Consider the following 13,675-nt stretch of genomic DNA (forward strand, 5'->3'; position numbering starts at 1 on the left):
AGTTACTCTGGGTCACTGAGATGGCCCTGAGAAGGCTCCAGCATCTCTGGGGTCTCAGTCCTCCTGTTCTGCTGCACCAGGCAGCAGTAGGGGTCCTGCCCCTCCATGAGCTGCTCGTGGTCCTGCAGCTCTCCCTGCCTCAGCACCAGGATCTGGTCGGCGCTCAGAACCGTGTGCAGCCTGTGGGCGATCACCAGCACCGTTCGGTCCCCGCGAGCTTTCCAGTCCTGCAGCTGAAGGGGGAGGATCATAACACCTCAGAAAGATAAGAATGAGATGGACTCCACGGCCCCACTGGGCACCATCTCTAGTGACTTAGGGTAGAGAAGGCATGAAACACGAGAAGATAAGACAGAGCAGGAGGGAAAGGTCTGTGCTGCCCTCCTCTCTCAGAGGGGCTGTGGCAGCTGGAGGATGGGACGGGAGACATGGCGGCATCAGGGATGTCCCCACACCACCCCCACGTAGCCTCCATTCCATCCCAGCCCTAAGAAAGGTCCCACCGCCCCTGCCCCTCCGAGCCCAGTACTCACAGCCTGCTCACACTCCACGTCCAGGGCACTGGTGGCTTCATCCAGGATGAGGACCCGGGGGTCCCTCACAAGGGCCCGGGCGATGGCCAGACGCTGCTTCTGTCCCACAGCCAGCTGGCTCCCTTTCTCCCCCACCTCTGAGGAAATCGAGAAATCCCTCTCCTCACACACAGGTGACCACGACAACATCCTCCTCACAAGCACAGCTGGTATTTCCACAGCCAACAATTAGGCGGATGAGGGCCCGGAGAAGGGGAGGGACCTCTAGGGCTGCCCGTGTAGATAGAGCATCATCACCCTGCCCTGCTCTCCAGGAACAAAGGCTCCTGAGCTGGACAGGCAGCTACAGAACTCCTGATGCTGGGGAGGGAGGTGAGTGGGTTTGGCTGAAGGTACCTGTATCCCTAAAGCAATTAGAGAAAGAAGAACAAAAAACCCCAAAGCTAGCAGAAGGAAAGAAATCGTAAAGTTCAGATCAGAAATACATGAAAAAGAAATGAAGAAAGCGATAGCAAAGATCAATAAAACTAAAAGCTGGTTCTTTGAGAAGATAAACAAAATTGATAAACCATCAGCAAGAATCATCAAGAAAAAAAGGAAGAGGACGCATATCAATAGAATTAGAAATGGAAAAGGAGAAGTAACAACTGACACTGCAGAAATACAAAGGATCATGAGAGATTACTACAAGCAACTTTATGCCAATAAAATGGACAAACTGGAAGAAATGGACAAATTCTCAGAAAAGCACAACCTTCCGAGACTGAACGAGGAAGAAATAGAAAATATAAACAGACCAATCACAAGCACTGAAATTGAAACTGTGATTAAAAATCTTCCAACAAACAAAAGCCCAGGTCCAGATGGCTTCACAGGCAAATTCTATCAAATATTTAGAGAAGAGCTAACACCTATCTTTCTCAAACTCTTCCAAAATATAGCAGAGGGAGGAACACTCCCAAACTCATTCTATGAGGCCACCATCACCCTGATACCAAAACCAAAGATGTCACATCTTTGTTGATATGACAGAAAAGAAAGAAAACTACAGGTCAATATCACTGATGAAACATAGATGCAAAAATCCTCAACAAAATACTAGCAAACAGAATCCAACAGCACATTAAAAGGATCATGCACCATGATCAAGTGGGGTTTATCCCAGGAATGCAAGGATTCTTCAATATATACAAATCAATCAACGTGATATACCATATTAACAAATTGAAGGAGAAAAAGCATATGATCATCTCAATAGATGCAGAAAAAGCTTTCGACAAAATTCAGCACCCATTTATGATAAAAACCCTCTAGAGAGTAGGCATAGAGGGAACTTACCTCAACATAATAAAGGCCATATATGACAAACCCATAGCCAACATCGTTCTCAATGGTGAAAAACTGAAACCATTTCCCCTAAGATCAGGAACAAGACAAGGTTGCCCACTCTCACCACTATTATTCAACATACTTTTGGAAGTTTTAGTGACAGCAATCAGAGAAGAAAAAGAAATAAAGGGAATATAAATCGGAAAAGAAGAAGTAAAACTGTCACTGTTTGCAGATGACATGATACTACGCATAGAGAATCCTAATGATGCTACCAGAAAACTACTAGAGCTAATCAATGAATCTGGTAATGTAGCAGGATTCAAAATTAATGCACAGAAATCTCTTGCACTCCTATACACTAATGATGAAAAATCTGAAAGAGAAATTAAGGAAACATTCCCATTTACCATTGCAACAAAAAGAATAAAAAGCTAGGAATAAACCTACCTAAAGAGACAGAAGACCTGTATGCAGAAAACTATAAGACACTGATGAAAGAAATTAAAGATGATAAAGACAGATGGAGAGATATACCACGTTCTTGGATTGGAAGAATCAACATTATGAAAATGACTATATCACCCAAAGAAATCTACAGATTCAATGCAATCCCTATCAAACTACCAATGACATTTTTCACAGAACAAAAAAAAAAAATTGCACAATTTGTATGGAAACACAAAAGACCCCGAATAGCCAAAGCAATCTTGAGAAAGAAAAACGGAGCTGAAGGAATCAGGCTCCTTGACTTCAGACTATACTACAAAGCTACAGTAATCAGGACAGTACGGTACTGGCACAAAAACAGAAATATAGATCAGTGGAACAGGATAGAAAGCCCAGAGATAAACCCACGCACCTATGGTCACCTTAACTTTGATAAAGGAGTCAAGAATATACAATGGAGAAAAGACAGCCTCTTCACTAAGTGGTGCTGGGAAAACTGGACAGCTACATGTAAAAGAATGAAATTAGAACACTCCCTAACACCATACACAAAAATAAACTCAAAATGGATTAAAGACCTAAATGTAAGGCCAGACACTATAAAACTCTTAGAGGAAAACATAGGCAGAACACTCTATGACATAAATCACAACAAGATCCTTTTTGACCCACCTCCCAGAGAAAGGGAAATAAAAACAAAAATAAACAAATGGGACCTAATGAAACTTAAAAACTTCTGCACACCAAAGGAAACCATAAACAAGACCAAAAGACAACCCTCAGAATGGGAGAAAATATATGCAAATGAAGCAACTGACAAAGGATTAATCTCCAAAATTTATAAGCAGCTCAGGCAGCTCATTATCAAAAAAACAAACAACCCAATCCAAAAATGGGCAGAAGACCTAAATAGACATTTCTTCGAAGATATACAGATTGCCAACAAACACATGAAAGGATGCTCAACATCACTAATCATTAGAGAAATGCAAGTCAAAACTACAATGAGGTATCACCTCACACCAGTCAGAATGGCCATCATCAAAAAATCTACAAACAATAAATGCTGGAGAGGGTGTGGAGAAAAGGGAACCCTCTTGCACTGTTGGTGGGAATGTAAATTGATACAGCCACTATGGAGAACAGGATGGAGGTTCCTTAAAAAACTAAAAATAGAACTACCATATGACCCAGCAATCCCACTACTGGGCATATACCCTGAGAAAACCGTAATTCAAGAACAGTCATGTACCACAATGTTCACTGCAGCTCTATTTACAATAGCCAGGACATGGAAGCAACCTAGGTGTCCTTCGACAGACGAATGGGTAAAGATGGTGTGGCACATCTATACAATGGAATATCACTCAGCCATAAAAAGAAATGAAATTGATTTATTTGTAGTGAGGTGGATGGACCTCGAGTCTGTCATACAGAGTGAAGTAAGTCAGAAAGAGAAAAACAAATACCGTATGCTAACACATATATATGGAATCTAAAACAAAGGTTCTGAAGAACCTAGGGGCAGGACAGGAATAAAGACACAGATGTAGAGAACGGACTTGAGGACACGGGGAGGGGTAAGGGTAAACTGGGACAAAGTGAGAGAGTGGCATGGACATATATACACTACCAAATGTAAACAGATAGCTAGTAGGAAGCAGCAGCATAGCACAGGGAGATCAGCTCGGTGCTTTGTGTCCACGTAGTAGCGGGGTGGGATAGGGAGGGTGGGAGGGAGACGCAAGAGGGCGGGGATATGGGGATATATGTATACGTATAGCTGATTCACTTTGTTATAAAGCAGAAACCAACACACCATTGTAAAGCAATTATACTCCAATAAAGATGTTAAAAAAAAAAAAAAAAAGGTACCTGTATCAAGTCCGTGCTTCATTTCCTTTATGAACTCCTCCACTCTGGCCGCCCGTGCAGCAGCCAGCACCTTCTCATCGCTGCAGCCCTTCAGCCCATAAGTGATGTTGTCCCTCACCGAACCCGAGAACAGCACAGGCTCCTGCCCAACCAAAACCACCTGGGCAGAGGCGACAGGAGCAGAGGACCATGTGGAAACCCCCATGGCAGGGACCCTCCTTTCCTCCTCGCCTACCTACCTCACAATGGACCCCTTGTGTTTCTTCCCCCGTCTCCACCCCCTGCTCTCTGCACATAATTCTCCATCCAATCTGCAATCCCTCTCCTTCCTCCCCACCCACCTGTTGGTGTAGGTAGCGGCGCTCATACTGGGAGATGGGCTCCCCATCCAGCAGCACCTGCCCCTCAGTGGGCTGGTACAGATTCTGTAGCAGGGCAGCTACTGTGCTCTTTCCAGATCCACTGGGCCCCACCAGTGCGGTCATCTTCCCAGGAGGCAGGGTGAATGTCAGACCCTAGAAAAGCCAGGAAAGAGTTAGGGGACTGCCTGTTTGCCCTCCCTCTCCTCTTCTTTCTATCAGAGAAGGATAAGCTTCTCATCACTCAGGGCGTGAAGGGCCCAGATTCCCTCCCTGGGGTCTCCGTTGGGCACCTTGAGCACAGGCTGGTCAGGGCGATTGGGATACACAAAGGAGACGTTCTGGAATTCCATCAGGCCCTGCAGAGTGGGCGGGGCCAGTGTCCCAGTTGGAGGCAGATTTGGCTTTCGGTCCAGGTAGCAGAACACCTTCTCTGCAGCCCCCACATTGCTCAGCATGTCCCCAAACATGTACACCAGGGTCTGCAAAACAGGAAGGCAGGGGTCAGCCAAGCAAAGGAAGCTCCACCAGGAACCAACTTCCCAACTCCTCACACCCTCCCTGCCACACTCCACCCCAGCCATGCTTCTCCCCTCATCCAAAAAAGATTCCCTACCTTTTATATATAGATAGATAGATATAGGTATAGATATATACACATATATATAGATATGTATATTTATTTATTTATTTTTGGCTGCATTGGGTCTTCGTTGCTGCGCACAGGTTTTCTCTAGTTGCAGCAAGTGAAGACTACTCTTGGTTGCGGTGCACAGGCTTCTCATTGCAGTGGCTGCTCTTGTTGCAGAGCACGGGCTCTAGGCACGCGGGCTTCAGTAGTTGTGGCACGTGGGCTCAGTAGTTGTGGCTCGTGGGCTCTAGAGCACAGGCTTAGTAGTTGTGGAGCACGGGCTTAGTTGCTCCGCGGCATGTGCAATCTTCCCGGACCAGAGATCAAACCCGTGTCCCCTGCATTGGCAGGAGGATTCTTAACCACTGCGCCACCAGGGAAGTCCCGATTCCCTACTGTTAATGTGCGATTTTTTTTTGGCCGTGCCACAGGGCATGTGGGATTCTGTTTCCCTGACCAGCGATCAAACCGTGCCCCCTGCAGTGGAAGCATGGAGTACTAACCACTGGACCGCCAGGGAAGTCCCCTTAATGGGCAATTTGCTTGAATTTCAAAGGGGCACCAATACCCCATTATTCCAATTTGCCAGGTAAAGGATGGAGACCAGAGTCCTTCCATCCCCAGACCTTTCCAGGTACTCGTACACAGTTCTGTCTGGCCGAGTTACACAGGGAACTCCTTAAAAGCGGGTGCTGTGCCCACCTCCTCTTTGCAGATGCCAGACTGCTTTGCACAGCTCTCCCCCCATAAAAGATGTTTAATCCACGTCTACGAAACTTATAAAGCCCAAGATCCAGTAACTAATTATTTTTGAAAACTGGTAAATATAGGAAGGAACTAAACACTTACTGTGCCTTTCCTAATCAAACTATACCACTTGGCAACCAAACAGTAGATGAGGAGACATCTCCCTTGAGACATGCACCTAATAAATGAAGGAATGGGGGAGTGTCACCATTTTGCCACCGCAAATGATTTAATGGATCTAAGCTTTACTGGTTGCTGTCACCACAGATGTACATGAGAGAGAGAAAGAGATCAGTGTAATATATACCTCTATGAAAAATGTGAAAATCTCATCATTGACTTGCATTTGGTGAAGTTGTTGTTAATTCTCTTGCTGTGGTCATGGCTTTGTGGTTACATGTATTTTAATGTTTACATTTAGTGATACATATTTACAGACGAAACCGTATCTTGGATTTGCTTCAAAATAATATGGGGGGAGGGAAGTGGGTGGGGTTACAGATTAAATAAGATTGGCCATGAATTGGTAATTGTTAAAACAGATGCTGGGGGATAAACAACAAGGTCCTACCGTATAGCAGAGAGGACTATATTCAATATCCTATGATATATACATACTACTATATATAAAATAGATAACTAATAAGGACCTACTGTGTAGCACAGGGAACTCTACTCAATACTCTGTAAAGACCTACATGGGAAAAGAATCTAAAAAAGAGTTGGATATGTGTATAACTGATTCACTTTGCTGTACACCTGAAACTAACACAACACTGTAAATCAACTATACCCCAATATAAAACAAAATTTTTAAATAAAATAAAGGAAAAAAAAGTTAAAAAAAAAAAAACAGATGTTGGGTACATGGGGGTTCATATTATAGTTTTTTTCTCTTTTATTGCCCATGTTTGAAATTCTCCATCACAATGAGTTGGGGTTATTTCAGTTTGTTTGTTTTTTTTTAAGGGGAACAAATAGAAGACAAAGCGGGAAAAGAGAGCGTGCACAGCTCCTGACTCACTTCCACGTGGGAGCCCACTTCCTCCTGGTAGAGCAGAAAGGTGACCAGCCCGCCCCGGGTGAGGTCCCCAGCCAGGATCTGCTGCAGCCCACGTCTCAGCAATATAATCTTCATTGCTAAGTGCAGCATCTGGAGGGAGAAGGAAAGGGAGCCTGAGAATCTCCCATTCTTTGGCCTCCCTGCCCCTATGACACTGAGCGACCCCCAGACCAGCTGTAGGAAGAGGACCATCACTTTCCCTGCCCCCTCCCTGGGCCCTTCCTCCAGCCACTCAGTCTCCTCACCCTCCTTAAGAGGCAGTAGAGGGCCCTTTCCAGATCTCGTCGCCACCACAGCTGCCGGCATCGGTCAAGAGCCTCCTTATAGCGACGGACCTCTTGCTCCTCTGCCCCAAAACTGCGCACAGTCTGCAGCCCTCCAACTGCCTCACGTACCACCTGTCCTGCTTTCGCCATAGCATCCTGGATCTCCTGAAGGACTGCCTGGAAAAGTGGGGCAGGAGATAGGAGGGGCTGATTCGGCAGAAGACAGCCGACCCCCACGTCTCATTCCAGCCCTTGGAACGCTCTCTGCACGCTAAGTGAAGTAAGTCAGACAGAGAAAGACAAATATTATATGATATCATTTACATGTGGAATCTAAAAAAATAATACAAATGAATCTGCATACAAACAGGAACAGACTCACAGACGTAGAAAACAAACTTATGGTTACCAAAATTGGGGGAAGGGGGGAGTGGATAAATTAAGAGTTTGAGATGAACAGATACAAACTACTAACACAAAATAGATAAGCAACAAGGATTTACTGTATAGCACAGGGAACTACATTCAACATCTTTTAATAACCTATAATGGAAAATAACCTGAAAATCTCTCTCTCTCTCTCTTCCCCGCCACCTCTCTTCCCACCCCCCCTCTCTGTCACACACACACACAAAGTCCCAGAGGGTCATGGACCTTCTGAAGCCTCTAAGGGCCTGCAGAAGGCCTCTAGGAGAACTTTCTTCTTCCCTGGGGATTCCCTAGCATCCACACGTACCTGATGGCGAGCACTGTACATCTTTTCAGCCGCTGTCATTAGAGGCACATCAAGCAGAGAAAGGAGGGTGAGTCGAGGTGACAGGTTGAGCATGAAGCCGTAAAGTCCCAGCACTTTCACCAGGCTTCGAGACAGCACGTTGGCATTAAGAGGAAGCCAGTTACTCATCAGTTTGGTATCCGAGCTCAGCCGGGAATTCAGCTCCCCTGGGCAGGACAAAGCAGGTGAGGAAACCACGTGTTGTAATGCAGAACCCCCAGAAACTCCCTCCTGAGCTCCCAATCTCACACAGCCCTCCCTCCCTGGAGACTGCCTCTCTACATGGTCTCCAAAGAGAGAAAAACAGCTCCAGGCCTTGGCACCAGGGATGCAGGGGGAGGGCAGTGGAGGGGAAAGGAAGTCCTGGGGGACCCCAGACCTGGACTCCAGGCCCTACCTGTCTTAGTCTCCTGGAAGAAAGCAAGGTCCTGGCACAGGAGGGAGGAGAAAAGCAGCTCCCGGACCCGCAGGTTGATTCTGGACATGATGAAGGTGAAGGTGCTTCCTCGGCAGCCTGCAGACAGTGAACTGCGGGGAAGGAGGACGGCGGAGGATGAAGAGGAGAGATGCAGAGAAGGACGGAGGGAGAGAGAGAAGCAGAGGAGAAAGCATGCAAAGAAAAGAAATACAAAGTTGGGGGCAGTATATCATGAGAGCAGAAGAGAAATAAATAAGAGCGAGGGAGACACGAGGGGCAGGAATCAACAGACGAAGAGAAAAGAGGACACAGTGAGCCAGCTGTGGGAACCACATCGTAACACTGACAGATTCACCAGCATCACTAGTTCATTCTGTTCTAGACAGGAGGGAACAGTACAATAGAAATGGAAAGACGCTGTGAAGGGAAAGAGCCTATGGCTTGCTTCTGACCTGGTCTCTCTCAGGGCCATCCCTCCAGCTTTCCCCTTGGTCTTGGTCTCCTTCCTCCACCCCCAACGTCCTTCCTCCTACTTCCAGATATTGATACTTTCTTGTGGGAACTGTAGCAATGCCCTCCCATCTCCAAAGCCCTGGGATCCTGCTGTTCTCCCTCTCCACTGTCCTTGGGATTGGAAAATTCCTCTTAGACCAAGTGAATTTTTACAGTCAAACTCAAAGGAAAACTGTAAAAGCGCAAAGGCAGGAACTGTACAAAATATGGGTTTCTAATACAAATCTAATGACCATGTTGAGAGGGCTGTTGGCATACTCAGACATCAAATGGTGAGGGTTTGGACTTTGGTGATCACAGTGAGAACGGAGAGAAAGGAGCCATAGGAGCACGTTTTGAGTGTGGCAAATGCAAGAACATGAGAAAGGCAGCGACGATGCTGGTGCTTGGAGCTGAGGATACTGATGGTTTCATGAATGGGAATAAGAAGAGGGAGGCATTTTCAAGGAGACCACGAGGGAGTGGGATGCACTTGGAGTTCTGGGTGCATGGAGTCTGAGGTGACAGGGCGTCATCCAATGGGAACGTCAAGGAGGCCTCTGGATTACAAGACTGGGGCTGGATGTGGGAATGTGGATGTGGGAATGTCCTGCAGACGTGAGCTGCATTAGCTCAACAGGAAAAATGTTCTTAAAGATCAGAGAACTGAGTCCTGAGAAAAGTCCATAATTAAGGATCCAGAGGACGGTTCTCCAGAAGAGGGAGAGTGGACTGGAAAGTAGAAAGGGAGTTCATAAAAGCTACCTGAAGAACAAGATCAATCATAAGAGACTGTTCTGGGACTTCCCTGGTGGTCCAGTGGTTAAGACTCCGAGCTCCCAATGCAGGGGGCCCAGGTTCGATCCCTGGTCAGGGAACTAGATCCCGCACGCTGCAGCTGAGAGACCCATATGCTGCAACTAATACCCAGCACAGACAAATAAATAAGATACATAAGTAAATAATTTTTTTAAAAAAGAGAGATTGTTCTGATGCCAGATGCTACAGACACATAGAGAACTGAGGGCTGATTTTTTTTTTTTTAAGCAGCAGCTTGATCATTAAGAAGTTCACTTTTAAGTAGTTTCAGCAAAGAGTAGTAAGTATGAAATAATGAAGAACTGGTTTTTGAGGGATTCTAAATGAAGCATGACCATATCAAAGGAGCAGGATCAAGCAGCCGGCTGGTATTTGGGGAAGGCTAGTGAGGTATTCGCACGACCCTGAGAATAAGCACCTCCTTAAATTTTGCAGCCTAGGTGCCTGACTCCCCTCATCCTAGACCCAGCCCTATCAAGCAGTTAGTTAATTAGTTACTTAGTCGGTAGACAGCGGACTCCTGGCTACGTCTTAAAGCAGAAGGAAAAGTAAATGAAGTGGAAAAGAGTAAAGATGCTGGAAAGAAAGGTGACAAGCCTCAGAGTAAGATCTTCCAGGATAGACAAGATGACTTAAGGACGAAGAGTCAGGAGGAAGAAACATGCCCACCCTGACAACTGGATAACTGTGGAAACAAACACAGGGTGGGAGGCTGGAGACAGAAAAGAGAAATGGAACTTCATGGAGATAAAAATGTTGAGAGGTAACTGAGAGACATTCCATTCGACACATAAACACCTTTTGTACTACATTCACTCCTATCTGTAACTATAATAAGTAATATAAACTTTGAAGATGTTGGAGCCACGTGGTGAACGGAGGAATAAATGAGTGGATGCATGACACAGAATGGTGAATGAACAAATACAGATTCTTTAGTTTAAGTATTTTGTGCTTTGGGCACAAGAGGGTCTGAAAACAGTTAGGAAAGTGAGGGCCCCTGTAAAAATTGGGGGCTAGCAAATCACCATCACCTACCTCGCAACAGAGAAGAGACACATGAAAAAGATGGCGCTGACAAAGGCATCAGGATCAAAATCACCTCCCAGGATGTCAATCACAAGACCAAAATAGTAAGCGATTAAGGTCTCACCTGCGTGAGGACAACAGTGAGTGTGCCGGTGCCCAGGGCCTTTTCCCACCTCCAAGTCACAGCGCCCTCTCCCGACTCACCCAACACGGTAACAGCGAGGAAGAAGAAGGCCACACCCAGGAAAGGCAGGTCTGGCCTGGAGAGCTTCAGCAACCTCCACATCAAGGCTCTGTTGTTCTCCTGGCCCCGCTCCCTCTCCCGGGCTCCTGGAGGGCTCAGCACAGCCCACACGCCCCAGCTCAGCCCTGCCGCTCCGTAACCCAGCAGCAGCCAGCTCCAAGGGGCTGAAGCCGCCCTGGCTGGGGGAGCACTCAAGGTCCCCGGGACCAGGGCCCTCAGGGAGAGAAACAGAGGGGTCCCCAGGCAGAGGGGGGGCAGCAGTGCTCCCACAAACCTCAGCAGCCCTCCCAGCCTCAAAAGCCACCAAAGCCCTCCCAGTCGCAAGGTGCCCTCTAGCCACAGGCCTGGAAGCCCGCGGGGAAGCAGAGCCCCCAGGGTCCCCTGCAGCAGCCAGAGTAACGCCCAGTCGGCCAGCAGCAGGAAGGCCCAGGGTCTCAGGTCAGGGAGCCGCATGGCGAGATCTAGGGGTAGAAGGTGAGAAACGACAGAGGTGAGTCCCAATCCTTGTCCCCACTCCTCCCCACTCGCACTCCGCCGAACGCGTCCACGGGCTTCCCATTTTATTACCCAGTGCTACCCTGAAAGATGCCTGAAAAGTGCTTGGTCCTCATCAGTATCTCCCTCCTAGGATCCCAGGCATTCGGCCTGACAGAGGGAGCTGGGAAGCCTGACCACCTGCAGCCTCATCCTCTAAAAAAAAGACCCGTGACCCCCTCCCCCCACCCCGCCCCCGCCAGCCGCCCCCGCCGAGTTCCAAGGGGCCAGGCGGTCCCGCCCCGCTCCCTTGCTCCCGGGGTCCAGAAGGGCTGGAAGCCTGGGACGCGGAGTGGCTGGTGGATGGGCTGCGTCCCAGTTAGAGCTCCAGGTTCCCACGCGCACCAACTCACCGGAGGGGACTTCTGGGCTGCAGCTCGGAGGTCTTTCCTTTACGTGCCGGGGGCCGAGCTCTGAAGTGCCCTCGCGCCGCCTCCGCTTCGTTTCCCCTCTGTCGGCGGGCGAGGATCCCCGAGCCAAGGCGGCCGGGCTCCCTCGGCTTTCGCTTTCGCTTCCGCAGCCGGTGCCCGGTGCTGGGCCCGGTGGCCAGCAGGCGGCGCGCGACACCTGCAGCCCGCGGAACAGACCCCTGAGTCCTGTTCCACGTGCCAGGCCCCGGTTAGTCTCCACCCTCAGCAACAGTTACTCTGTCATAGGAAAAGGCTGCAGTTTTTTAAATTGCCACTAAGTAAAATAGAGCTGTTTCGAGGATTGGGATGCTTTGTAATTGGAGAACCGCTGGATTTTCATACCTCAGCTCTGAACCTATTTTGAGAACTGCCCTCTTTCCCAATCCAAGTTCCAGATGTAGGATCTTGGGGTTTAAAACAACAACAAACAAACAAACAAAACACACACACACACACACACACACACACACACACACGAAACAGAGCCAGAGTCCAAGCGAGAAACACACAGGACTTCTATACAGAAGGCCCAGCTACTCTCACCAGGACCTAAGTGAGTTTCCACTTACAGATTCTGAGCCGAAAAGACCCCCACCACTGCACATCTTCTCTGTCTTTCTCAACACAGCTCCTGAGCAGAGAAAGTGTTCAGACGCCTCAGATCATGGTGGAACCACCTTCCTCATATGAGGGAAGTAGACTCTGTTTCTTCGTTTAACACTGATTAGCACAGTAGTCAGGTTTCTATAGGTCCTGCCAGACCCAGAGCCCATCTATGGGGCAGGTAGATTGGTTTATTCCAGAAATAACTCTTCTGGTTGAAACCACCTCCCAGACTCAACATATTCCCCGAGGGAGGGCCACGTGGATTCCAATGCACCCTTTTGAAATGTTACTGGCACGACTCCCATGAGTCACTTCAGATTTAGATTTGAAGTTAGAGGATTACTAAAACTTCTCCAACCCCGTCCATTCTGGGATTTTAAGGATCTCTCTCTAATGAAAAAGCTCCGTGTTCAGCTGCTTCCTACTTCCTTTGACGAACTCTCCTTGGAGAGGTGACCGTGTCCTGCTCCTTCCTGAAATCCCAGCGTGATTCAGAAAATCTCATTCTGTCTCATCTTTCTAACCTGGTTACCTTTTCCTCATATTTCCAACTTCAGCGAGTCCTCCTTATCTCCTCTTCCACTTCAATCACAGTCTTGCCATCTTGCAATGGAGTGTGACCCATCATGAAATGGAACCCCTAACGTCCATCTTTCCGTGTAATATCCAATCTCTCCACGGGGTTATTTGAGATAAATGGGACCGTGTTTACAATTACCGCACACACGTGAGGAGGAAGCTTGTTCATCCTACTTTACCAAGTCAAAAACAGTTGTTCTAAGCGCACTACACCCAGATACCCAAACCATTAACAACTGACTACACAGGAGCCTCCAGGTTGTGTGCCTAACCTGGATTAATTGCACCTAAGTGTCCACAGACAATGTTGAACCTTCCCGAGGTCCTGGAGAGATGAAAGTGGAAGGAAAGCCCAGAGAAATATTTGATGAGACCCCATTTCTTTTTTTTTTTTTTTTTTTTTTTTTTTTTTTGGCCTCTCCTGTTGCGGAGCACAGGCTCGGGACACGCTGGCTCAGCGGCCATGGCTCATGGGCCCAGCCGCTCCGCGGCATGTGGGATCTTCCCGGACCGGGG

At 47.8% G+C, this 13,675-nt stretch overlaps 1 protein-coding gene across 1 annotated transcript; it reads right to left on the reverse strand.

Annotated features, from left to right (window-relative positions):
* Positions 1-2: 2 nt before the first annotated feature.
* Positions 3-11,483, reverse strand: TAP2 (transporter 2, ATP binding cassette subfamily B member). Its single transcript, XM_065884633.1, has 11 exons — positions 10,991-11,483; positions 10,796-10,910; positions 8,426-8,556; positions 7,990-8,195; positions 7,233-7,430; positions 6,949-7,077; positions 4,840-5,028; positions 4,529-4,702; positions 4,188-4,347; positions 534-670; positions 3-233 (listed from the first exon to the last, which is right to left on the reverse strand). Exons 1-11 carry the CDS (start codon positions 11,481-11,483, stop codon positions 3-5), a joined length of 2,163 nt encoding a protein of 720 aa, XP_065740705.1.
* Between the last annotated feature and the right edge of the window lie 2,192 nt (positions 11,484-13,675).

The sequence above is a fragment of the Phocoena phocoena genome, chromosome 10, assembly GCF_963924675.1.
Source record: "Phocoena phocoena chromosome 10, mPhoPho1.1, whole genome shotgun sequence".
NCBI classification, from domain to species: domain Eukaryota; kingdom Metazoa; phylum Chordata; class Mammalia; order Artiodactyla; family Phocoenidae; genus Phocoena; species Phocoena phocoena.